Source organism: Danio rerio, chromosome 10 (genome assembly GCF_049306965.1).
Source record: "Danio rerio strain Tuebingen ecotype United States chromosome 10, GRCz12tu, whole genome shotgun sequence".
Taxonomy (NCBI): domain Eukaryota; kingdom Metazoa; phylum Chordata; class Actinopteri; order Cypriniformes; family Danionidae; genus Danio; species Danio rerio.
In genome coordinates this window covers 6,510,151-6,534,320 of record NC_133185.1, presented here as the reverse complement: position 1 = coordinate 6,534,320, position 24,170 = coordinate 6,510,151, and the positions used below count along the sequence as shown (strand labels likewise).

The 24,170-nt window shown below is 39.7% G+C and overlaps 3 protein-coding genes and 2 long non-coding RNA genes across 15 annotated transcripts in view; 3 read left to right on the top strand and 2 right to left on the bottom strand.

The window, feature by feature from the left end:
• Positions 1–4,021: 4,021 nt before the first annotated feature.
• LOC137496553 (uncharacterized) lies at positions 4,022–14,704 on the bottom strand. Its single transcript, XM_068223891.2, has 8 exons — positions 14,221–14,704; positions 12,929–13,426; positions 11,946–12,260; positions 5,570–5,667; positions 5,419–5,469; positions 4,528–4,909; positions 4,268–4,444; positions 4,022–4,151 (listed from the first exon to the last, which is right to left on the bottom strand). The coding sequence occupies exons 1-8, from the start codon at positions 14,348–14,350 to the stop codon at positions 4,033–4,035; spliced, it is 1,770 nt and encodes a 589-aa protein (XP_068079992.2). The 5' UTR covers positions 14,351–14,704; the 3' UTR covers positions 4,022–4,032.
• LOC141376293 (uncharacterized) lies at positions 5,743–6,354 on the top strand. The gene is made up of 2 exons (XR_012386093.1): positions 5,743–5,852; positions 6,304–6,354. It is a non-coding gene; the product is annotated as an uncharacterized lncRNA (long non-coding RNA).
• Positions 11,080–11,691, top strand: LOC141376296 (uncharacterized). The gene is made up of 2 exons (XR_012386099.1): positions 11,080–11,189; positions 11,641–11,691. It is a non-coding gene; the product is annotated as an uncharacterized lncRNA (long non-coding RNA).
• Positions 14,494–20,717, top strand: LOC141376290 (serine/threonine-protein kinase pim-3-like). 9 transcript variants are annotated; one of them, XM_073914378.1, is made up of 9 exons: positions 14,498–14,934; positions 16,255–16,412; positions 16,501–16,567; positions 16,819–16,908; positions 17,041–17,109; positions 17,221–17,271; positions 17,338–17,697; positions 17,780–17,965; positions 18,083–20,717. In XM_073914378.1, the coding sequence occupies exons 1-5, from the start codon at positions 14,907–14,909 to the stop codon at positions 17,097–17,099; spliced, it is 402 nt and encodes a 133-aa protein (XP_073770479.1). In that variant the 5' UTR covers positions 14,498–14,906; the 3' UTR covers positions 17,100–17,109; positions 17,221–17,271; positions 17,338–17,697; positions 17,780–17,965; positions 18,083–20,717. The 9 variants fall into 9 exon arrangements, 7 of the variants coding, with proteins under 7 accessions (XP_073770481.1, XP_073770480.1, XP_073770479.1 ...); XM_073914383.1 differs by having other exon boundaries at positions 14,500–14,934; positions 16,490–16,567; positions 17,027–17,109; positions 18,088–18,359; XM_073914382.1 differs by having other exon boundaries at positions 14,521–14,934; positions 16,490–16,567; positions 17,027–17,109.
• The window catches only part of hmgcs1 (3-hydroxy-3-methylglutaryl-CoA synthase 1 (soluble)), a 23,759-nt gene continuing 20,004 nt past the window's right edge, over positions 20,416–24,170 (bottom strand). For 2 of the 3 annotated variants that reach the window (XM_005155491.4, XM_073913681.1), the window contains exon 10: positions 20,429–22,040. In XM_005155491.4, coding sequence (XP_005155548.1) covers positions 21,951–22,040 — 90 coding nt within the window. In that variant the 3' untranslated portion in view covers positions 20,429–21,950. Of the gene's footprint in view, positions 22,041–24,170 lie in introns of all 3 variants that reach the window. The other variant, NM_201085.2, reaches the window with a different exon arrangement.

The following is a 24,170-nucleotide window of genomic DNA, read 5'->3' as shown; positions in this document are numbered from 1 at the left end:
ATGCATAATTATGTACATAAATAGATAATTACGTTTAAATCTTTGTGTGATTTTATTCCTCTGTGGGGGCACCACAGTAAAATTTTGCATAGGGCACCCTTTTGGCCAGCAGCGGCCCTGATATATATATATATTTCTCTTTACCATAGAAAAGATTTCTTCAACACATTTCTAAACATAATAGTTTTAATAACTCATTTCTAATAACTGATTTATTTTATCTTTGCCATGATGACAGTAAATATTATTCGACTAAATATTGTTCAAGACACTTCTATCCAGCTTAAAGTGACATTTAAAGGCTTAACTAGGTTAATTAGGTTAACTAGGCAGGTTAGTGTAATTAGGCAAGTTATTGTATAATGATGGTTTGTTCTGTAGACTATCAAAAAAAAATTTACCTTAAAATTAATTTAAAAAAAAATAAAAACTGCTTTTATTCTAGCCTGAATAAAACAATTAAGACTTTCTCTAAAAGAAAAAAATATTATCAGACATACTGTGAACATTTCTTTGCTCTGTTAAACCTCATTTGGGAAATATTAAAAAAAGAAAAAAAATTCAAAGGGGGGCTAATAATCCTGACTTCACCTGTATATATACAGTGAATATATATATTATTAATATATATATAAATAAATCAGTTTTTTCTTCTGGAGAAAGTCTTATTTGTTTTATTTCAGCTAGAATAAAAGCAGATTTAAATTTTTTAAAAACATTTTAAGGTCAAAATTATTTGCCCCTTTAAGCTATTTTTTTTCGCTAGTCTACAGAACAAACCATCGTTATACAATAACTTGCCTAATTACCAGGGCCAGACGGAATCTGCGGACGTTTTTTGCTATTTCTGAATTTTGGTAAAAATCTGCGGATTTCTGCGGAATCATTTTGGGAGTATCCAGCAGAGTATCATAACTAAAACCTACCTAGTTAACAGGTAGTTCTGATTAATTAGTTAGTTCTAATAATTCAGGGGGGCTACTGAAACTAAATCAACATTCTTCAGCTTTCCATTAGCAATCGTCAAACTTAAAGTGAACAATTTCTCTCGCTCTGGAGCTTCAGTTAAGAAATCTGTGAATAAATTATAACTTTAAACATTTAACAACAGTTTTTCAAATGAATTGAGTAATTGCAGTTTGTGAATTGGCAGTCGTTTCACAGGAAAATCTTATTGGAACAGGCCCTTTCTTAACAAGCTCAGAGTGCTCATCATCTGATGGGTGTTTACTTTATATAAAATAGATGTTTTCTTTGCATATGTGGATTTCTTTGGTTGTTGCCAACATCTCATGAAAATTTCACGTCAACGGCACCTTTAGAAATATGTTTTCTTAGAAAAATGGTGACGTGTGTGTTAGAGTTGGGCTGATAGTCGATGCCATCGTCCATCGCCGATGGCCAATAGACAACACAATGCTGAGCCGGCATCGCCGATCCTCCGCCCCGCCCCGTCGCAAACCCGCTCGCGAAAAATACACACTCAGGCCCCGTTTACATTAATACGTCTTAGTGTAAAATGGCGTTTTAGAACGAAAATGATCCACATCCACACCCAGACCGTGTTTTACCTAGCATTTCTGAACAGCCCTCTGTCCGCTGAAAACGCACATCACGAGACCACACAAACACATACACAGCCACACACACACACACAACCACACACTGTCATGTGCTCCTTTGAGCTCCAGAGAGCAGTGCACGTAAGACAGTTTATCAAGGATGTACCGCTGGATCGCGTCTCACTATAGTTGTTAAACCTGATATTCAGACATCCCAAGTCCCCTGGAAGTTCCGGGAGTCTCTATGCATTTGTGGGACTCATATTACCCGCAAACATTGCGCGTCTCCCTCCTGGTCCTCAAATAAGTCGCCTACTCTTCTCACCCCCGGATCCCTTCTCGCTCTTCAGACACGTCGCGCGCACTCTATCGAACCCCACGAGTTTCTCCCAAAAGATAAGACGATGTACAAGAGACATCATTTTGATGAAGAAATATTTATCAGCTTTTATTAACATTTACAAACAAAAACTTTGTCAGAATTTGTCAGAGATATGAATAATTTGGGGCTTGACTGTACATATTTAGTAGGGGTGTCAAAGTTAACTGTTTCTTCGGTGCACCGTGATGCAGACGTGGACAATGCGATATCAGTTCAGTAATACATGATAACCGGTTATTACAAACTGACATCGTTTATCTCATATGCACTAAAGCGAGCGCGAGTAATTAAAACATCCTAATATTTAAAAACACAGAAACTCTGCTGGAGCCAGAGCATTAGAGCCAATCACAGCCCTTTCTGTTGAGTGGTTGACCTTTCATAGGGGTGTAACAACTCGACAGTGCTCATAAAGCAAATAAACTCATTGTTTATTTGCTGTAAATGCTCATGTTCCTTCTTGCATAAAATAAAAAAAATATAAAAATGATTTATATGTATTTATATATATAATAGTAGTCTTAAAGAGAATTAAAAGAGGTCCTCATTATTTTTCAGTCGAATAATTTTTTATGTATTTGATTAGATGAAACAAGCGTTGTGAATACAGCACCATCTTGTGTTCGATGTGTTGTTTACACTCGATTCAGGCATGTGCACATCTTCAGTGTTCAACAGAGGAAAGAAGCTCATCGGTTTAGAAGCACGTGAGTAAATAGTTGAGGGAGAACTCTCTCTTTAATTGAGTAAGGAGTCATTTAGAAAACTCACAGAAATGATGATCAGAGCTTCAGTTTGATTTACAGGATTTTATTTGACTTATTAGCCAACAATACATAAAAGCAGTCCATCACAAAACAATTCAAAGAACAATTCATTACAAAACAATCATGAACACTTCATTATAAAACAATCAGTCTCTCTTATGACAGAACACCAGATTCATTAATGAGGGAGAAAATAGTCGAGCAGATCTTTGATGACACTTTAGAGGAGAAAACTGTGACAGCACTGGAGTTAAAGTTCAGTTCACTGAAGAGCAAATCCATCGATGCGCAGCTCCACAAGTCCCAACCAAGCAAGCCAGCGGCGACAGTGGCGAGGAAGAAAACTTCACTAATTGACAAAAGTGAAGGAAAAAACCTCGAGAGAAACCAGGCTCGGTTGGGCACGACCATTTCTCCTGTGGCCAAAGGTCTTGTGCAGAGCTGCAGTATTTATTCACCATTATTGTCATTAATTACTCAGCTCATGTCCTTAGATCAAATTCATGTTTAGTTCATATTGAGAACACAAATTAAAACATTTGAGATGAAATCTGAGAGCTCTCTGACCCTCAAACCGCACGTCCAGAAGAGCGCAGTGCACTGTATGTGTGTCGCACTGCTGACGTTTAACCCAGAGGCCTGCGCGACTTCCTCTCATTTAAACAAAGCGTGGGCACATCTGAGGTAAACGTCAGCAGTGGACACACACACAGTGCAGGACAGAGCTCTCATGGTTTGATGATTTGATTTCATCTCAAATGTTTTCATTTGTTTTCTGAAGATGAGGAAAGGTGTCAGGGGTTTGGAGCATTAAACTTCTTTAATGCAGAAAGAAAAATAAAAAAAAATATTAAAATAAAAATAATGACTTCAGAAGTCCTGTACTGCACTGGATGTGTGTCGCACTGCTGACGGATAACCCAGAGGCCTGCGCGACTTCCTCTCATTTAAACAAAGCGTGGGCACATCTGAGGTAAACGTCAGCAGTGGACACACACACAGTGCAGGACAGAGCTCTCATCAACACACTGACACTGAAAAGTAAGGTCTGAGGGGTTTGGAATGACATGAGGGAGTAATTAATAACTTTAACAGTCTTGTGAAATTTCTGGAAATGCTGCTGTTCTCCTCTTCGCTTCTTTAGTGTTTTCTAAAATGAAGAAAAACAACACAAAGTTATTTAAGCAGTGATATGAAGGGCTGTCAAATAAGACTTGTGACTCTATAAAGAGCAGAAGAGGAAAGAACAGGAATAGCATGAAGCAAAGAAAGACTGAAGATGTAGTTTTGTGCTCGGTGTGTTCCTCTACCTCCTCTTGTCTCACTGCTGCACAGGATTTGGGCTCGTTGGATTGAACCACCGGTGCTCTTCTAACTGATGTAACTGCAGTCGCTTCTCTGGATTGCGGACCAAACACTGGGAAATCAGGTCCAGGCAATCTGAAAAGTAACAGAGAGAGTGTGAAATATGTCTGCATACTCAAGATTCATGAACGTGTTTAAATCTCACTACATCAAATTACAAAACAAACGATTGTTCAGAAGAGTCTGCTTACCTAAAGATAAGGTGAGGTCTGTCTGGAGGTCTCCAACGATTATCGAATGCGTGTCGTAAAAGGCCAATCGTGTATGCAATATTTCATACAGGATGAGGCCTAATGTCCAGACGTACGCCGGGTTAGGAAAGAATGTGGGATCCCTCAGAACCTCAGGCGGTGTGTAAAGTAAGGCTCCTGTAAGAGAGACATTTTCAGAATTCAGTCATTTCATAAGACAATACTGTGACCAAAGAAACTCCCACAAAATGCCCACTCACCTCGATAATCACTGCTGTTGAAAGGCTCGCTGGTAATTAGCCGAGCACAACCAAAGTCAATCAGTTTGAGCTCTGATCGGGGTTGAGTCACCAGGATGTTCCCCGAGTGGATATCTCCATGGAAAACTCCACGCTCAGCGCAGAACTTGACAGCTTGGATCAACTGACGCATTAACCGGCGTGCGTGGTTTTCATCAATGTCCAATGAACTTCTGAGATAATAAGCCAAAATCTGGGATGACTCGGCGTACTCCAGAAAGAGAACGAAGTCGTTCTTATTCTTAATCCAGTGGTGTAATGTGATGATGCTGGGACAAGGTGGGTCCTTCATCAACTTAAGCATGATTGCCACTTCTGCAAGCACAGGTTTGGAATGACCATCCTAGAAAAAAAAACAGATTTCAAAGATATTACCAAAGCAGAATGGCACAAAGTACAGAAACAAAAACTTCACGAAGTAAATAATCACTAAGCTCCTGTTTGGACACATGTTTGCTGGTATTTGAGCATTTAGTCATGCAGTTTAAGCTAAAAGAGGACTCTACATGTGTGTGTTCTGTCTGTGTGTATGACGCAATGATCATTTTTATCTGCATTAATGTTAAATGAATATTAATTAACTCCACAGCCCTACATTCATGTGCTCAAAACTAGTCTCTGGCTTTATTTCTTCTGCTGAACACAAAAGAAGATATTTTGAAGAATGTTGATAAACCAGTAAGCAGTGACTTCATAAGTATTTTCTTTATCTACAATGGAAGTCAGTGACTCCCTGTTTCCAACATATCTGCTTTTGAGTTCAGTTTAAAGTGGTCCAGACAGGTACGGGACAAGTGAAGGATGAGCAAATGGTCAGCACATTTTCACTGTTGTGTAAATTGTTCAACTTACAACGTCGAGATAACGGTCCTGTTTACGCTTCTTGATGTACTTCAGGGCAACCTGCGGAAAAACAACAACAAATGAAATTAAAGCCCACAAATGATTTATATTGAGTAATCAGGAGGAAAATGTTGACTGAATTTGAAAAATAGTTCTCTACCTTTGTTCTCTCATTAAATACGTGAGATCCCAGATACACCTTGCCATAACTTCCTTCTCCAATCAGGTCTTTCACTTCAAAAAGACCCACCCTAGATCCTGAAACACAGAAAAACAGCAGTGTGAGAAAGCCCTTTAACGACCCCTAGAGGAAGGTTTGGTGATAGGGAGTTCAGTGACAAAAAGGCAGTCATGACGGCTGGAGAGACACAGGCTGCCGATCGGCTGGCTGGACTGTGCAACCGATTTGTACATGTTTTACACCAGTGTGTAATTGATTATGGGTGAGTCCCTTTTGTTTGCTATCCTTTGATCCAGATAAATGTTCTGATTACTGTTATTGTCTTGTAAATCACACTGTATGTCTCGTGATTCCCACGTGCGCCATAACCGAAAGTGAAACCACATGTTATCAAACCCAACGATCTCATTTCGGACTTTGAACTGGATATTCACATTGATTCATAGTTTGATATAACCTATTTTATGTATCTATTTAATATATATCACCTGATTGAGTCAATAATTCGTAAAATGTTCACCGTTGGGTAGATTTAGCCTGTACAATAATACTAAATGGTCATTCCAATTGCTTACAACAGTATGTTTAATTCATCATTGTCTTTATAATTCACAATTACTCGATGTATGTTTATTTGTATCTTAATTAATAAGTTTGTTGTATAATTTACTAACATTAGCAATTGTTCCTCTTTGTATTTTTCTGTCTTATAGACCACATGTGTGTAATGACATTCCAGCTTGATTAAACTTACAAAACTGGGAATCCTTCTCCTGTTCTCTTACCGGAACTACCCCTTTCATCTTGTGTGCACGACACCTGAACCCCCTGAGCGTCCCATACGCTCGTATATGGTCCTTCGAGCCGGAGTGTGTCACAAGATGGAATCTGAACCTCCCAGTGAAGCTGATCCAGCCGTCAGACCTCGGTCTCCCAGAGAGAGACATCTCCCCGGTCATCTAGCTGACTACGACATCCAGCTACCTCCCAGCCTGCATCCTGAAGTACCTCAAACTGGTGCATCTTCGCAGAGACCATCCAGGCGGTCAAGGCATGCATCCACATCCATTTCAGCAGGCACCATGTCCAGCACATCATCTAGATCTCATAGAAGTGCTCACTACAGACTTCCTAGACACGGACTTTCTGATCTCCAAGCTGCCATGTTGGAAGAAAAACTAAAGACTATGGACTTGGAAGAACTACAACAGCAGATCGAAGAGGAGGCCATTGTAGATAAAGAGTGTGAGAGACTAGATACACAAGCTAGAGAAGCACAGTATATACAGGAACAAGCCACTAAGGCTAGAGAGTCAATAGCTAAGCAAGTAGATACCAGACGTCGTCTAAAAAAGGTACAAAACGAGCTTAAAGCTGCTAAATTTGTGTGTGAACTTCTTAAACAGGAATCCCCAGATGTCAGTGTTAATGCATCACAGTCCAGCCTAGCTGTTGATCTTCGGCCTGAGGTAAGCCCGCAACATGACAATGCTGTGAACCTTAACGCATCAGTACAATTAATGCCTAGTCACTCTACTCCTTGTCACGTTTCCTTTGTACCCGCGTCTTCAGTAATGCATCCCCCTGTATTACCTGTAACAAACAGTGCGGTTACTGTTTCTGAACCTCAGTTGATTTGTGTCACCTCAACTCCTAATATAACTCAACCCAACACAGTTACAAATTCATTAGCTGCATTAAGTACCATACCGCCCACCTTAATGTCAAATTTAGATCTTGTTGCTCCCTTGACATTTGAATCATCTTTAGTGAATAAGCCGCAATATTGTGCTGCTAATTCTGCTACCTATAGTCAGGCACCATCTGTCAGGGTCCACAATGTAGTTCCATCACCCGCTACTGTAACTGTGGGATCTCCACTACAAGTACAATGCTACCCCTCTAAGCATTCTATCCCTGATGGGACATCTGCACCGTACACTGGTCCCGCACCTGATACTTCTCCTATTCGGTCAGGGTTGTACCCCTCTCTAGCTCAATTTCCCGGTCTTGACATGTTAGCCGCTTCTGCCTACGGGGTCCCTAAGCCAGCTATCCCACATTTTGACACTGGTAGAGAGAGTGATTTTGCCTTATTAAAGATGGCCTTAGAAAATGTAATGAATAATCAACCTCACCTGAGTGAACATTACAAATATCAGGTCCTTCTAAGTCATTTAAAACTCCCCAGCGCACTGCAGTTAGCAAAGGCATACATGTACGACCCTAAGCCATACACCGCAGCCATGCAAGCACTGCAAGATAAATATGGACAGCCACGGCAACTAGTCCAATCAGAACTTAGTATCATACTGAACGCCCCCGCAGTCAAGTTCGGTGATGCAGAAGCTTTTGACTCCTTTTCTCTGTCCATCCAAACTCTAGTAGGCATGCTCAAAACTTTGGAAGGCCCAAATGGATATGAGTTGCGCTGTGGCTCTCATGTTGACCGATTGCTAAGCAAGATGCCACCATCGAACAGGGATGGATTCGTAGAGTACTGCTTCAGCCGAGGTATTCTACAGACTGGTACGGATCGCACCTATACCTTACCTGATCTATCAGAATGGCTACAAATGAAGTCGCAAGCAAAGCGTATTTCTAATAAAGCAGCTACAATGTATCAAACAGAAAATGCTAGATTTATTAAGAAAGAGCAACCAACCCAAGATCTACGAATGGCAAGTCTTACCGTTCGGCACCACGTGCAGCCCGTGCTGTGCCATATATGCACTCCAGATGATTGCTCAGACCCACTCCGATGGAGACCCAGTACTGGAGAGTACAGTTAAAGGTTCCTTTTATGTGGATAACTGCCTCCATAGCCTTCAAACTGTTGCTGAAGCTAGAGCATTAGTAGACAACTTACGACAACTTTTGCTCACCTGTGGATTTGAGCTCCGTCAATGGGCCAGTAACAAACCAGAGGTCATTCAGCATCTCCCTCCTGATGCTAGATCTTCCAATAGCGAACTTTGGCTATCACAAAAGAGTACTGACCTCCTAGAAGGGACACTAGGGCTACTATGGAACTGCCTCTCAGACTCATTCAGTTACAAACCCAGCCAGATCGAATGCTTTGAGCCCACTTTACGCAATGTCTACAAAGTGTTGGCTTCTCAATATGATCCAATCGGTTATCTAATTCCATTTACAACTAGAGCGAAAGTACTGGTCCAGGATTTGTGGAAGACCAACCTAACATGGGATGACCCAATCACATCTGAGAGTTTGTTAAGCCGATGGCAAACCTGGCTACAAGAGCTCCAAGGTTTGAATCACATTGCTGTCCCCAGGTGCTACAGCCCCTCTGACTGGCAGGCAGACAAACTTAATCGAGAATTGCATATATTCTGCGATGCATCCGAAAGGGTTTATGGCTCTGTAGCCTACATGCGCACTGAAAATGATCAAGGACATGTGCACATTTCATTTGTGTTAGCCCGCTCAAGAGTAGCACCTCGGAAACAAATGACAATCCCCCGATTAGAATTGAGTGCAGCACTCACTGGGGCACAAGTAGCTAACATACTCCAAGAAGAATTAACTGTTGACATCAATCGCATCATTCTCTGGTCAGACTCATCTACAGTGCTACAATGGCTTAAATCTGACTCGTGCAGATACAAAGTCTTTGTTGGAACAAGAGTGGCCGAGATCCAGTCCCTCACCAACATTAATTCGTGGAGATATGTTGATTCAGCGAACAACCCTGCTGATGTCATAACCCGAGGTCAGACCTTAAACAGTTTGACACCACCTTGCCACTGGATTAATGGACCACCATTTCTTTATCAACCAGATTCATGCTGGCCCACTTTACCAGCAGATGAACCAGAACCAGTGACAGAATTAAAAAAGTCAGTAATCTGTCTGCATGTTCTTACCTGTCCAGACACCACCCTCCCTGATGTCAATCAATTCAGCACATGGGCTGAACTATTAAAAGCCACTGTGACATCCCTTCACGGGGCGGCTACACCTCAAACCCAGCCGCAAGATGACTCAGGTAGTTACATTCTAGCAGAGAAACTTCTCCTACAACAGTCTCAAAGAGATTCCTTTCCGGAAGAGTTTAAAGCTCTTACCACTAATAGACCATTACCATCCAACAGCAGATTAGCATCTTTATCACCTGAGTATGATGAGGTCAGTGGACTTATTAGGGTTGGAGGGAGGTTAAGACATGCTCATCATCTGGAACTAGACACGACACACCCTGTTGTTCTTGATCCACAACACTACCTCACAAAGCTTCTAATCAAGGATTATGATACCACCCTACTACATCCTGGACCAGAGCGAGTCTTCGCTGAGGTAAGAAGACGATACTGGATTCTGAGAGGAAGGGAAGCCATCAAGAAGCATCAATACTTGTGTACAGACTGCCAGAAATGGCGTGCTAAGCCAAAAATGCCTAAGATGGCTGACCTTCCACCGACACGTCTTCGTTTGTACAAACCCCCATTCTACTCCACTGGAATGGATTGCTTTGGCCCATTCACAGTGAAGATTGGCAGACGGACAGAGAAAAGGTGGGGAATAGTTTTCAAATGTTTGACCACTCGTTGTATTCATCTTGACCTAGTAGAAAGTCTTGATACAGACGCATTCCTAATGGCTCTCCGCAGATTCATATCACGAAGAGGGAAACCATTTGAGCTCCTTAGTGATAATGGGACAAACTTTGTTGGAGGAGACAAAGAATTGAGAGCAGCCTACGAATCTATGATTCCCCAACTCAGAGAGCAATTGGCAGAACAACAAATTACATTTAGATTTATCCCACCTGGAGCCCCTCATTTTGGGGGAGTTTGGGAACGGGAGGTTAAGTCAGTAAAACAGGCCCTTAAAGTAGTATTGAAGGATCTAACAGTGACTGAGACTGTACTGCGAACAGTGCTCATCGAGGTAGAAGGCATCCTAAATGCCAAGCCTCTGGGATATGTGTCTTCCGATGTATCGGATCTGGACCCTATTACACCCAACATTCTTTTAATGGGTCGCCATGATTCTTCTCTCCCACAAGTATTTTACGACTCAAGTAATGTTCTGGGAACCAGAAGATGGAAACATAGTCAAATACTTGCTGACCATTTTTGGTCTAGATTCATACACTACTATTTACCAAATTTACAAGAAAGGCAGAAGTGGCGCAAAGATGGTGGGGAAATTGGGCTAGACCAAGTGGTACTGATAGTGGACCCACAACTCCCACGAGCATGTTGGCCAGTAGGGAAAGTAACTAATACCTTTCCTGGACTTGATGGGCGAACCAGATCGGTTGAGGTTCAGGTACGCAACCGCACTTATGTTAGACCCGTATCTCGTTTAGTCCCTCTACCGAAACACACTGATGATGACCCTGTTAATCCCGATACTTAGTTAGGATATCTCACTATTTCAAATGTACTCACTTACATTTGGGGGCGGCTGTGTGAGAAAGCCCTTTAACGACCCCTAGAGGAAGGTTTGGTGATAGGGAGTTCAGTGACAAAAAGGCAGTCATGACGGCTGGAGAGACACAGGCTGCCGATCGGCTGGCTGGACTGTGCAACCGATTTGTACATGTTTTACACCAGTGTGTAATTGATTATGGGTGAGTCCCTTTTGTTTGCTATCCTTTGATCCAGATAAATGTTCTGATTACTGTTATTGTCTTGTAAATCACACTGTATGTCTCGTGATTCCCACGTGCGCCATAACCGAAAGTGAAACCACATGTTATCAAACCCAACGATCTCATTTCGGACTTTGAACTGGATATTCACATTGATTCATAGTTTGATATAACCTATTTTATGTATCTATTTAATATATATCACCTGATTGAGTCAATAATTCGTAAAATGTTCACCGTTGGGTAGATTTAGCCTGTACAATAATACTAAATGGTCATTCCAATTGCTTACAACAGTATGTTTAATTCATCATTGTCTTTATAATTCACAATTACTCGATGTATGTTTATTTGTATCTTAATTAATAAGTTTGTTGTATAATTTACTAACATTAGCAATTGTTCCTCTTTGTATTTTTCTGTCTTATAGACCACATGTGTGTAATGACATTCCAGCTTGATTAAACTTACAAAACTGGGAATCCTTCTCCTGTTCTCTTACCGGAACTACCCCTTTCATCTTGTGTGCACGACACCTGAACCCCCTGAGCGTCCCATACGCTCGTATAAGCAGGGAGATTTACTTGCATTGTCTGGTATGAAACGGATCAAATAAATGACTCGAATCCTTTAAATCTGGATCTAATGCAATGAGCTGAAAGCAGAAACTTCCATCAGAATTGCAGGAGTAAACTGATTACTAATTTATAATAATAAAAGGAAATGATCACTTACCAAGAGTGAGCCCAGAAGCCTCTTCAGGCTCCTCAAGAACTGACTCTGGCTCTGACTCAGACTCAGACTCAGACTCAGACTTGGACTCGGGCTCTGGCTCGGGCTCTGGCTCAGGTTGAGGTTCAGGCTCAGGCTCAGGTTCAGGTTCAGGTTCAGGCACAGGCTCTGGCTCGGGCTCAGGCTCGGGTTCAGGTTGTGGTGTAAGATGCTGGACTACATCCGTGTCACAGCACAGGAAAGGGCGCGTTGCAGCCTTCAATACTCTCTTGAAGAAAGCAGAGACTCTTTTGCCTTTCCTTCCTTTCTTGGGTTTTTCTAAAATGAAGAAAACAAACAGAAACATCTCCATGAACAGAGCTGCAGCTACAGCGCTCAGCATATTCATATATGCAGTACACCCCATTTAGAAAAGGAATGTTTTTATCCATTTCTCAGTGAATCTGGGTAATATATATTGGTGCATTTGAACAAAACAGATTTATCAAACAGATTCATTTATTACAATCATAATTTAGTCACAGAACATCTTTAGAAATGGAAAGATAAAACAATTAATATCATGCAAAATATTGCAAAATTTACAAACTACAACATTTCAACAAAATTGTCAATATTTTTTGTTTCTCTTTGATTTTTGCTAATTTTGAAAATTTAATTGAATATTTTCCCTGAACATATACATTTGGGCTACTTATTTTTGAACCATTATTTAGTTATTTTGTTAGATAAGCTCCAGATTTGGCTTCAGTTCTGACTGAACTAATGTACATGCACAAATATAATATTATAAAGCCTCCTATAGAAAATCTGAATTTAAATGAGAGATTTGTGGGGGGTGCACTCATATATGTTTAGCACTGTATTAATTAATACACAACCAACAGTACGGCAAATGACACTGTCTGATTTATAAGCTAAAAACAACAAAGCATAAAAAATAACAGACGGCAGAAATAAAATGAACCAAATTCAGGATGACTCACCATCAGTCCCATCAATATCAGAGGGGTCTTGAACAGACGGAGGCGACTCAGGACAGGCCGAATCTGCATCCGTCATGTTCTTAATATTGGAGAGGTCATGGACACTGATTGGCTGGGGATCTTCCCAGACCTGGCCTGGCAGACACACCAGCTCAGTATCAACATGACCTGTGAGGGCCGTCGAGGACTCTGGACGGGCCGGATCTGCATTCGGCACATCTGCTGTTTGCTCGATGCTGAAGGGGCCCGGAACACTCAACGGCTGAAGATCTTCACAGACCTGGCCTGGCAGCCACACCGGCTCAAGGTCTGCATGTGCTGCGACGGTCCTGGAGGGACCTGGAACAGGCAGATGCTGGAAATCATCGACATCTGACCGTGGTTCAAAGGGAACCACTCTGTTCCGGTCACAGCAAAGGAAAGGGCGCTTCACAGCCTTCCATGCTCTCTTAAAGAAAGCAGAGGCTTTATTCCCTTTCCTCCTTTTCTCTGTGTTTTCTGAAATAAAGGAAATGAACAGGGAAATATTAGAAAACTCTTTAATCACAGGTTTAAAATAAACACACTGTTGTAAATGAGAAATATGAAAGACAATCACACAAAAGAAACAACAACAATAAATGTACAATTATAATAGAAAATGTTTGAAAACTGAAATTAATTATGTGGAATTGCAAATCATTTCTATGATGTAAAATGACAAACACAAGCTGACAAATAGTCGGTAAGTCATAAGACCATATTAGACATCAGGAAAAAACCTAAAAGCAACTATTTAGCAAAAATATTTACTGTTAAATTATTGAGGAGAAAGTCGGAATGCGTGAATATAAAACCAACTTTACCTCAATTGTATTAATTCATCCCTGCTTAAACAAATAAAGACTTAAATATAATATTCTCACTCAGTTTGCTAAAATATAACAAATATTCCTCCACACCATCAAAAACTAAGAAAATTACTGTGCAGGTCTACACGAAGGATTTAAATTAAAGTAAAATTAAAATGATTTTTATCAGAAACATTAACAAGGCACAATTTCTGTTGAGTGGAAAGGAGAAACTTAAAAACCAGAATGTCATTACATATAAGAGCAGGGCTCTATCACAAAAATATACAAAACCATAACTACACACACAAAAACACATTACAATGAAGAGACGTTGCATATTTGCAACACGAATAACCTTACATGGCAATATATTAATATTATTTTACTTTTAACTTCATAATTTACTGTATTATTAAATAATACGTGGAAATACACCGTTTTTGTAAACTCTCATCTCACCTGTTGGGCTTCTCATCACGGTAGGAGGTGAAGGAGAAGCCATCGTGTCACTTCGATGATTTTCGTTGACAAACTCAGTCGTGATCGTATTAACTCGATTAAAAAACGCAGCTGTCGTGTTATTTGCCATTTAAGATAAAAAACAAGTCGCTAAAGTCGTTAAATCAATGTTCACTATACTCGTTCGTTTGTCACTCTGAGGAAAATCTGAATTCTGTCCAGTGACGTAACGGCAATAAAATTCGTTCTATTTATTCGTCATCGGTGGTGGAGGAGAGGGGGGGCGCAGGCCGCGGGGGGGATCCAAGATGGCGTTCAAGTTCGTTGAGCGTGTTATAATATAAGTTCTGTCTGCAAATAAAAACCCAAACCATCGCAATCTTTTGTCTGAGAGACGAGGCGATTTTTGCAGAGCATTTCTGTGCGAATCCTGAGAGACGAGGCGACTTTTGCAGAGCAATTCTGTGCGAATCCTGAGATTTCTGAGGCTGTTCGAGGATTTCCGAGAGAAGACTAACGAAGAGCACAACTTCATTAATCAGTTTTTATTTTTATTTTAGTTTTTATTTTCCTTTTATTTATTTATTTCCCTTTATTTACATTTTTATTTATTTACTTTGTTTTAAATAGATTTTTATATTTTATCTGTATTTTCTTGTTTTATTGCAGGTTGGAGGAGATTGTCCATGTCCCACATGGGTGAAGAAAGAGGAGGTGAGTGTTTTTAATTTGTCACTGTTTATTGCTGTACGATGTTTGACTGATATGAAAAGATCATAGAAGTTTACATGAAACAAAAAAAAATTATTAAAAAGAGATTTTGATATATGTTTTTTATTCTTTAAAACAATTATAATGATGGAAAACTGCAGAGTTGCTCCATAAAAACTGCAAGTCCCAATAGAAAGAGTGAAAAAAGTGACCAGTGAAAGTGTTTGTTGTGTGTGATTTATCTTTCAGCTTCAAACCACTTCAGACTCAGGGCCCTAGCATTTTAGAGAAATAAGCTGCAGGATAAAAAGCTTGTGTGTGTTTGTGTGTTAACAGTTGAAGTCAGTATTATTAGCTATAATTATTAGCTCCCCTGTTTATTTTTTACCCCAATTTCTCTTTACCATAGAAAAGATTTCTTCAACACATTTCTAAACATAATAGTTTTAATAACTCATTTCTAATAACTGATTTATTTGATCTTTGCCATGATGACAGTAAATATTATTGGACTAAATATTTTTCAAGACACTTCTATCCAGCTTAAAGTGACATTTAAAGGCTTAACCAAGTTAATTAGGCAGGTTAGGGTAATTAGGCAAGTTATTTTATAACGATGGTTTGTTCTGTAGACTATCGAAAAAATGACCTTAAAATGCCTAAATAAAGCAAATAAGACTTTCTCCAGAAGAAAAAATATTATCAGACATACTGTAAAAAATTTCCTTGCTCCGTTAAACATAATTTGGGAAATATTTAAAAAAGAAATAAAATTCAAAGGATGGCTAATAATTCAACTGAGTTCAACTGTATATATACTGTGAATATAAATTAATAATAATAATTATATATATATATATATATATATATATATATATATATATATATATATATATATATATATATATATATATCAATTTTCTCAATTCTCAGAATTTTCTTCTGGAGAAAGTCTTATTTGTTTTATTTCGGCTAGAAAAGCAGATTTTAATTTTTAAAAAACATTTCAAGTTCAATATTATTAGCCCCTTTATGCAAATTTTTTTCGATAGTCTACAGAACAAACCATCGTTCTAAATTAAATTGTCTAATTACCCTAACATGCCTAGTTAACAGGTAGTTCTAATTAATTAGTTAGTTCTCAGGGGGGCTAATAGTTCTGACTTCAACTGTGTGTGTATGTATGTATGTATGTATATATATATATATATATATATATATATATATATACAGTATGTTTTAGTAAAGTATAAGTAGATTTTAATATTTAAAAGAACGTTTATCTTCCTAATGTACAACATTTTTCTTTTATTTGTTTGTCAGTGGGTGCTACATCTACATCTACATTCTTCCTCAAGCACCACTTCTCCACCACAAAAAAAACTACTGAAACTAAATCAACATTCTTCAGCTTTCCATTAGCAATCGTCAAACTCAAAGTGAACAATTTCTCTCGCTCTGAAGCTTCAGTTAAGAAATCTGTGAGTAAATTATAACTTTAAACATTTAACAACAGTTTTTCATATGAACTGAGTAATTGCAGTTTGTGAATTGGCAGTCGTTTCACAGGAAATTGTTATTGGAACAGGCCCTTTCTTAACAAGCTCAGAGTGCTCATCATCTGACGGGTGTTTTGGTGAGACAGCAGGAGGAAGCTGCGTTTCGTTGTTTGTCATATTTATACTTTTTTTTTTCCAAATGTTTTTGAAATTCTTACTCCTGCACGCTTCACCTGCCTCTACTCTGATTTCTGGCAGACTGGTGTCACTAAAATCTTTGTGATTGTGAACAACAGCAAGAAAATAAAAAACGGTCCATTTGAAATGATTAGATTTAAAACATTACATTTGCCTCCTCTTCTGCATTTGGCTGATTCTGCATCCACAGACCAGATGAACAGCAAGAGGAAAAGGCAAAGCAGCAGCCAGCAAACACCGTCCACCTCTTCCCGGAGACCGGCCAAACGCTCTCGCAGAGGTCAGCACAGCTCAAATCTTCCAGATCTTATGTCTCAGTTAGGAAATGATTTGTCATTGAAGACACTGCAGCATGTTTTCTCTTCTCTCTTCATTTCTTGTGCTCTTCTGTGTTGCAGACTTGTACCTGAAGGGCCCGTTGCTGGGGCGAGGTGGATTCGGCTCTGTGTTTGCTGGGGTCCGCAGGTCTGATGGACTGCCAGTAAGAGATCTTCCCTCCTTCATTCAGACATGCTTTAGAAATGTTGCTGTCAGTAAATGTCATGTGTCTCCATCAAGCAGGTGTGATTTACTCTGCTTTTTCTGTCTGCAGGTGAACATCAAGTACATGTTGAAGGACCGGACCCCCGAGACACTGAAAGTTGTATGTTTTGTGTGAGTCTATGGTGTTTGATTCAGTCCTGGATATAATGGAGGGTTTGTCCTGCAGGACGGTCAGGGTTGGCTGCCGCTTGAGGTGGCATTGATGACCCGCGTCACTTCAGCTCCTGCTGCCCCAGTGTCCTGCAGCTGCTGGACTGGTTTGACCGTCCCAGACTGTACGTCTTGATCCTGGACCGTCTGGCTCCTTGTCAAGATCTTCAGAGCTTCTGTGAGAACGGCTGTCTGGATGAGCGTCTGGCCAAGAAAGTACTGGTGCAGCTGATGGCGGCGCTGAAACACTGCGAGAGCTGCGGCGTCCTGCACCAGGTCGTCAAGCCACAGAACCTGCCAGACAACCTCCACAGGACATCAAGCTGCTGGACTTCGGCTGTGGAGATCTGCTGAAGCGATCGGCTGCGTTTTGCAGGTGGGTTTGAGTTACAAAAGGGAACGTTCTGTTGATGTCTGTGAACGTCTGCTGATCAACTGAAGGGAATTTGTTTGTGCAGATGTTTGTGGTCTTCTTGTGTCTCTCGGGCACTCCTGCTGAGTGGTTTCGCAGACATCTCTACAATGCCACTCAGCTACAGTGTGGTCAGAAGGAGTGACGCTCCTCTGTGACTGTTTCCCCTTCAGAGGCGCACGGAGGGTCACGTCCAGAAGCAGACTGACCTTTTCTAGGAGCTTGTCAACAGGTAAGAGATTCAGACACATTCAGAGATGGCGTGGCCAGTGAGCAGAAGTGTGTTGTTGTGTGTTTCTGAAGACTGTGTTGTGCGTAAGTGTCGTCAGCTGATTCGCTGGTGTCTCAGTGCAGGGCTTGCTGATCGGCCCAGTTTAGATGATCTTGAACATCTGTCCACCCTTATTTCATCCTCCTGCTAATGTAGATGTTGGACTGAAGCAGCTGATCTTTATTTACACTGAAGAAGAGCAGAAGGTTGCTGAAGATCTACTGAGAGGTTTCAGCTGCTGTCTGGGCTTTCAGTGCCTTCCTACAGCTCCCTTTCTTCATGTGTTCAACACTTTTTCCCTGTGTCATTTCATTTTATCACACTTCATTGTAAATGAATAACATGTTTTCTTTGCATATGTGGATTTCTTCAGTTGTTACCAATATCTGATGAAAATTTCAAGTCAACGGCACCTTTGGAAATATGTTTTTAGAAAAAAATGGTGACGTGTGTGTGTGTGTGTGTGTTTATATATACAGTAGTTAGTAAGTTAAGCCCAAAATTATCCATTCCACTTCGCCAATTCCGATTTAAAGTTAGTATTTTTCAATCAGCACTTTTTGCCACACGAGTTCCTCCCAAAAGATGAGACGACAATGTATTAGATGCATCATTTTGATGAAGAAATGTTTCTCAACTTTTATTTACATTTACAAACAAAAACTTTGTCAGAATTTGCCAGAGTTCTGAATATTTTGAGGCTTGACTGTATATATTTAGTAGGGGTGTCAAAGTTAATTGTTTCTTTGGTGCACCGTGATGCAGACGTGAACAATTCAATATCAGTTCAGTAATACATGATAACCGGTTCTTACAAATTGATATCATTTATCTCATATGCGCTAAGGCAAGGATCACCAAACTTGTTCCTGGAGGGCCGGTGTCCTGAAGATTTTGGCTCCAAGCCTAATCAAACACACCTGAACTAGCTAATCAAGCTCTTACTAGGTATACTTGAAACACCCAGGCAGGTGTGTTGAGGCAAGTTGGAGCTAAACCCTGCAGGGCACCGGACCTTCAGGACCGAGTTTGGTTGATCCCTGCGCTAAGGTGAGGGAAGGCAAGCGCGAGTAATTAAAACATACCAACTATTTAAAAACACAGAAACTCTGCTGGAGCCAGAGCATTAGAGCCAATCGCAGCCCTTTCTGTTGAGCGGTTGACCAATCACAAGGGTGTAAGAACTCACTCGACAGGGCTCATAAAGCAAATAAACTCATTGGCTGTTTCTCAATTCCAAGAACACAGAGAACGGACTTTTGTTCTTGTGGAGACCGGTCTTGCCAGGTGTCCTTGGAAGAACGAACTCAGGAGACCGCGAGGGCAGAGTACGCGTCCTTTGAGAATTGAGATGCTGCGTTCTTCCTGATGGTCACATGACCTTCATGTGTTTTAAATGGTAAATTATTTAAACATTACAGCCTTCATACAACGATTTATTGTTTTTCCCCTTTTCAAAATATATACTTTGCATAAAAACATTATTAATAGATGTTGCACAATATAAATAAAACAGATTTTAATACGAATTTCAGCAAACAAACACCCTTAATGTGTTTATTCCTTTATTAGGATGTCCATGGTAATGTTTACTTTCACCGTTTCATTTAGGGAAACTCCTGAGGTAAATAAGTCATATCTATGAACTTTAATAATAAATCTCGATAAAATGCAACGCTTCCCACCTTCAGTCGCAATGATTTCTGGGACTTCCAGAGCAAGTTCGGTGCTCAAGTCTGCATCGGTGCGTCCTCGATATCAAGAACACATCCGGGAAGTTTCACGCGTCCTCCGTACTTAAGGTCATGAGTATTGGAACTGAACTTAGGCAGCTGATGATGACGTTTCACGAGAACACGAGGACGCAAGACCGCTGAAGAACGCATATTGAGAAACAGCCCTTGTTTATTTGCTGTAAAAGCTCATGTTGTTCTGTGCATATACTGGAGTTGTTCAATGTACAGTTTACTTATCGGACTGCTTGTACTAAAGGACAAAATTGTATTACAAATAATACATAAATATATTTATACATTTTAATAGAAGAAGTCTCGTGCTGTTAAGTTAAATATATACTGTAATTGTTTATGGAAAGCATCGTAAATGCACCGTGATATCGAATTGATGGCATCATAATCATAACCGAACCGTGAGACTATTGTAGGTTCACATCTTTAATATTTAGTAGCTAGCTCTATGATTTCTATCTAAACTGTGTGCATGTGAGGAATGCGTCATCTAGTGTAAATGCAGAATTGGACTCCTTCCCTCAGCCATATATTTAGGCCACTCTCTCTGTCTGACAAAGTAAAAGCGTGTGAGTCTATGTTAAATATGTAAATATTAGCAAAACACATGACTGAACATTCACTCAACACAAAACATTGAAATCCAAAGCTCCAGCTTCAAAGAATAAACCGAGACTTCAGCAAATGAACCTTTAATCCTCAGTTCATATACGAGCAGATTCCCACAGAGTTTTGACATTGTCTGTACAGCTTGCTTTGCTACAAATTCCACCTGATGGGCACAATTTGTTGTTGTTTAGTCCATCCACAAATATAAGTTAGTCCTGTACATTGCTGATCTCTGGGAAACGTCTTGTAAACATTGGCTGTTTCAAGTTATAACTTTACAGTCAACATGTCCTGGCAGCAGAATGAAAAGAAAAATCTCTGTACAATTTAGCCAAAATAAACCCTTTTTATCTGTGTGTGTGTGTGTGTGTGTGTGTGTGTGTGTGTGTGTGTTTTGTACATGGTTAAAATAAGGCTTCTGGAGGTTGATGGATATGCAGCTGGACCAGAAGTGCTGTTTTTTTTTTCTTCTTCAGATGTTAGCATGGACCCACGGACTGAAGAATGTTCATAAAGGAAATACCATCTCGCTATCAGTGTTTCAGCAATTAGCTTTATAATCTCTCTGGTTTGCTTTTAGCTTATAATAGTCTATATTTAACATCAAGATTTTAAGGTGCTACTGTTTACGATTTATATTATTACTGTTTATATTGCTTCTCCCCTACCACAAAATCTTGACGTTCAAATGGTTACCGAGAAGTGCTTTGTGGTTGCGACAATCAAACGTTTTTGATCACTTGAGCTCATGAAATCGTTGCAGGTTATCAACAGATCAACAATGTGGAATTAGGGATGATGCCAATTGGGTTAATGGATGACATGACAGTGGTGTCTTTTTTAAATCTACGACGGTTCAAAAGATGACCGATTATTACAACTTTCATCGATTTTGGCCTAGTCCTCAACAATAAATGTTGAACATGAACACCATCAACTTTTGCAAGAAAGAAAATCCAAAACGATTCTCGTTTCAAACGACATAAAAGCTAAAATATGCCAGTTTAGCAGCAACTAAACAATCACTATATAAATCTTTGAAATTAAAACTGTATGGCTCATAAATATATGTGATCCAGGCACATTTCCCTGACATGGCCATGGCGGTAAGACTGACTAGAAAAAGTTTTTAAAAGAAATTCTGACGCGGACCTAACGATACAGACAACAGGTTTTACTTCAGTTAAAAACAATTAGGGATGCTTCGAGGTTCGATGCGCCGGCCCCCTCAAGCATCATCCATTTTAAACGATAGGATTAGCCTCATGCTAAAACACAGAGCTTGTGAAATGCCAGCAGGGGGACATTTGAACTTAAAAGGATTAAACGAGTTTCTGCATAGACGACTCTGAGCAGCAGTTTGTGGAAGTTCACCACAGACAAATCTTCCCATGTACTAAACTACCCTTTGCCATCTTCAACACAGTGACGGTCAAACTAATTCTGTCCTGGAACATTTAAAAAGCTTTGAGGTTTTCTACCACTCGCTGATCGGTGATATAGCTGCAGAAGTCCTGGGGCCCTTTTTCCTCCACAGATCACGTGTCCTCGCTGTGATCTGCCATATTGCGCACCTCACAGAGGTGAACTTAATGATCCCCGTTGCTCATGACGACCACCTCAGGGCCAGCTGTGGTAGTGGGGATACGGGGCATCTTCTTGAGCGGACTGGGAATATGCTGAGAAACAGAAAAATAAAAGTCAGTCAGACAAACACGTTTTACTGTAGAAAAAGAAACCTTGGACTGTAGTTATGAGGAGGAGGTTTTCACAGTAGTAATTCAGACGTGTGTCGAGGTTAATTAGATGTCAGAGTTTGGACAATCTGAACACCATTTTCTTAACTCCTGCAAACTAGAGATGGACCAAAAATTAGCAACCCAAAACATTTTTTTCAGTCAACAGAGAAAAACTACCAAAAATTTGCACAAAAAAAAAAGAAAATCTTTGGTGTAGTCTTTTTGTGATGTAAAATGGCTTTCACACCGGACACGGAAAGCATTGCTCTGAGCTATCGAAATTATGGATTATAATGACTTGTGCCATAAAGGGCGGTTTGTTTCTGTCCCGCCCAAAAGTAGCAGAGTGCACCGTCCACTATAGGGCTGCACAATATATCATTTCAGCATCGAAATCGCAATGTGTGCATTCGTAATATTAGGGACGGGTATCGCTAAGGTTTTACTACAGTATTGCTACTTTTATCGATACCACTCATCGGTTTAGTACTTTACCGGTTCTCTTATCGGTACTTTTTGTAGTGTTCTTTTTTTTATGAAAAAAAACAAAAACAAACAAAAAACAAATTGACCAGAAATAAAAACACATTATTTTATTATTACGTTTTTAATGTAAATTAAAACAAAATCAACAATAAAACAAATAAATAAAAATTTTCCTGTAAAAGAATGTACAATAGTTTGAAGGATAATGACTCCAACCATTCTTGTGAAGACAAATCAGCATGCAGGGCTCGAAATAGCGACCATTTTGGTCATATATGCGCCTGAAATTTGAGCTTTGCGACCTCATAATATATATTGGGAGCATTCGTGCGACTGAATATTCAGGTTGGAGTGCGACCTGTTTTTTTTTTTTTTTTAACATGGTAAAATCGCTCTTCCCTGCCGCTATATTGGTTCATATTAGCTGTCAATCACTCAAGACTTTCCGCTGTCAGATGATAGGGAGGGAGCTTCTGTGACCGCGGGGAATGCAAACTGCTGAAGAGTGAAAAGTACACTGAATCTCGATGCGTTGCATGCACTGCGTGTGCTGCCAACACAATCTCACGGCAATTCGTAACTTTTTCATACGTTTCCTCGTGAGATCAGGCTGCAACAGCGCAAATGTCCGCTAAAACACCATCGCCAATGAAGCTTGCCTTTACTGCGTTTAAACTGATGCGGGTTATAACAAAAAACAGTATAGCGCAGGTGGTCATTGGGAGAATCCTGCTCTGCCCCCCTCATATATTGGGTCGGCTGACTAGCATGCTTTTCCACAAACACAGAAAAATGTAATTCAGCGCGTAACGAAGCTGAGCATTAAAACGACACGAACCGAAACCAAAACTTTTAAAAGTGAGACTTTTCTTACTTTCTTTTGTCTGTTCTTTCTTGAGGTGTATATTATTTTTCTATTTAATTACTGATGACTGCTTTGCAGCTTTCAGCATTGAATTTAATGGATTTATTATATTATATCGTTTGTTTTGTAGCAGAAATAGGCTACTATTTATTAAATTGACATGCATATAAACATAATAGTACAAAACAAATATTTCTTACTACAATGCTTCATTTGTGTTTGATGCAAACTATAAATTTATTTTTCATAAAGTAACAGTAGGACTTTATATAGCAGATAACTTACATTAAAGCACATTCAAGGCAGCATGATAATGAAAAATATATTTCATTATTAGTATTATTGTCATCATCGTCATCATTAATATTTTATAATTATTCAAAATTCATTTTAGAATTATTGCACAAATATTAAATCATCACAGCATTAGTTAGATAGTTGTTTCTGTATTTTGTTAGTCCCAATTGATGTTGTTTTCAAATACAATAAATCCTTTAATATACAACTTGTCAATATTATACATTTTTGGTGGGTGCTCCTAAATTTTTTCTGGTGCTCCTAAATATTTCATGTTGGGAGCACCGGTGCTACCAAGTAAGAAAGTTAATTTCGAGCCCTGGCATGGCTGTTTTTCTGGAAGAAGTTAGGATCTTTATTAGTTTATTGTGCTGCCTGCAGGTTAAAATACCCTCTTTGAGTTGCAAAATGCAGTTAAATAA

Coding starts and splice junctions, on each gene's coding strand:
- LOC141376290 (XM_073914381.1), top strand. CDS start 16,755: ATGATTAGATTTAAAACATTACATTTGCCTCCTCTTCTGCATTTGGCT. Junction 17,110..17,220: donor GCAGGTCTGATGGACTGCCA/GTAAGAGATCTT, acceptor TTCTGTCTGCAG/GTGAACATCAAGTACATGTT. Junction 17,272..17,337: donor CCCCCGAGACACTGAAAGTT/GTATGTTTTGTG, acceptor TTTGTCCTGCAG/GACGGTCAGGGTTGGCTGCC.
- LOC137496553 (XM_068223891.2), bottom strand. CDS start 14,350: ATGGCAAATAACACGACAGCTGCGTTTTTTAATCGAGTTAATACGATC. Junction 12,261..12,928: donor TGATATTGATGGGACTGATG/GTGAGTCATCCT, acceptor TCTTCATTTTAG/AAAAACCCAAGAAAGGAAGG. Junction 5,668..11,945: donor GGCTTCTGGGCTCACTCTTG/GTAAGTGATCAT, acceptor TCTGTGTTTCAG/GATCTAGGGTGGGTCTTTTT.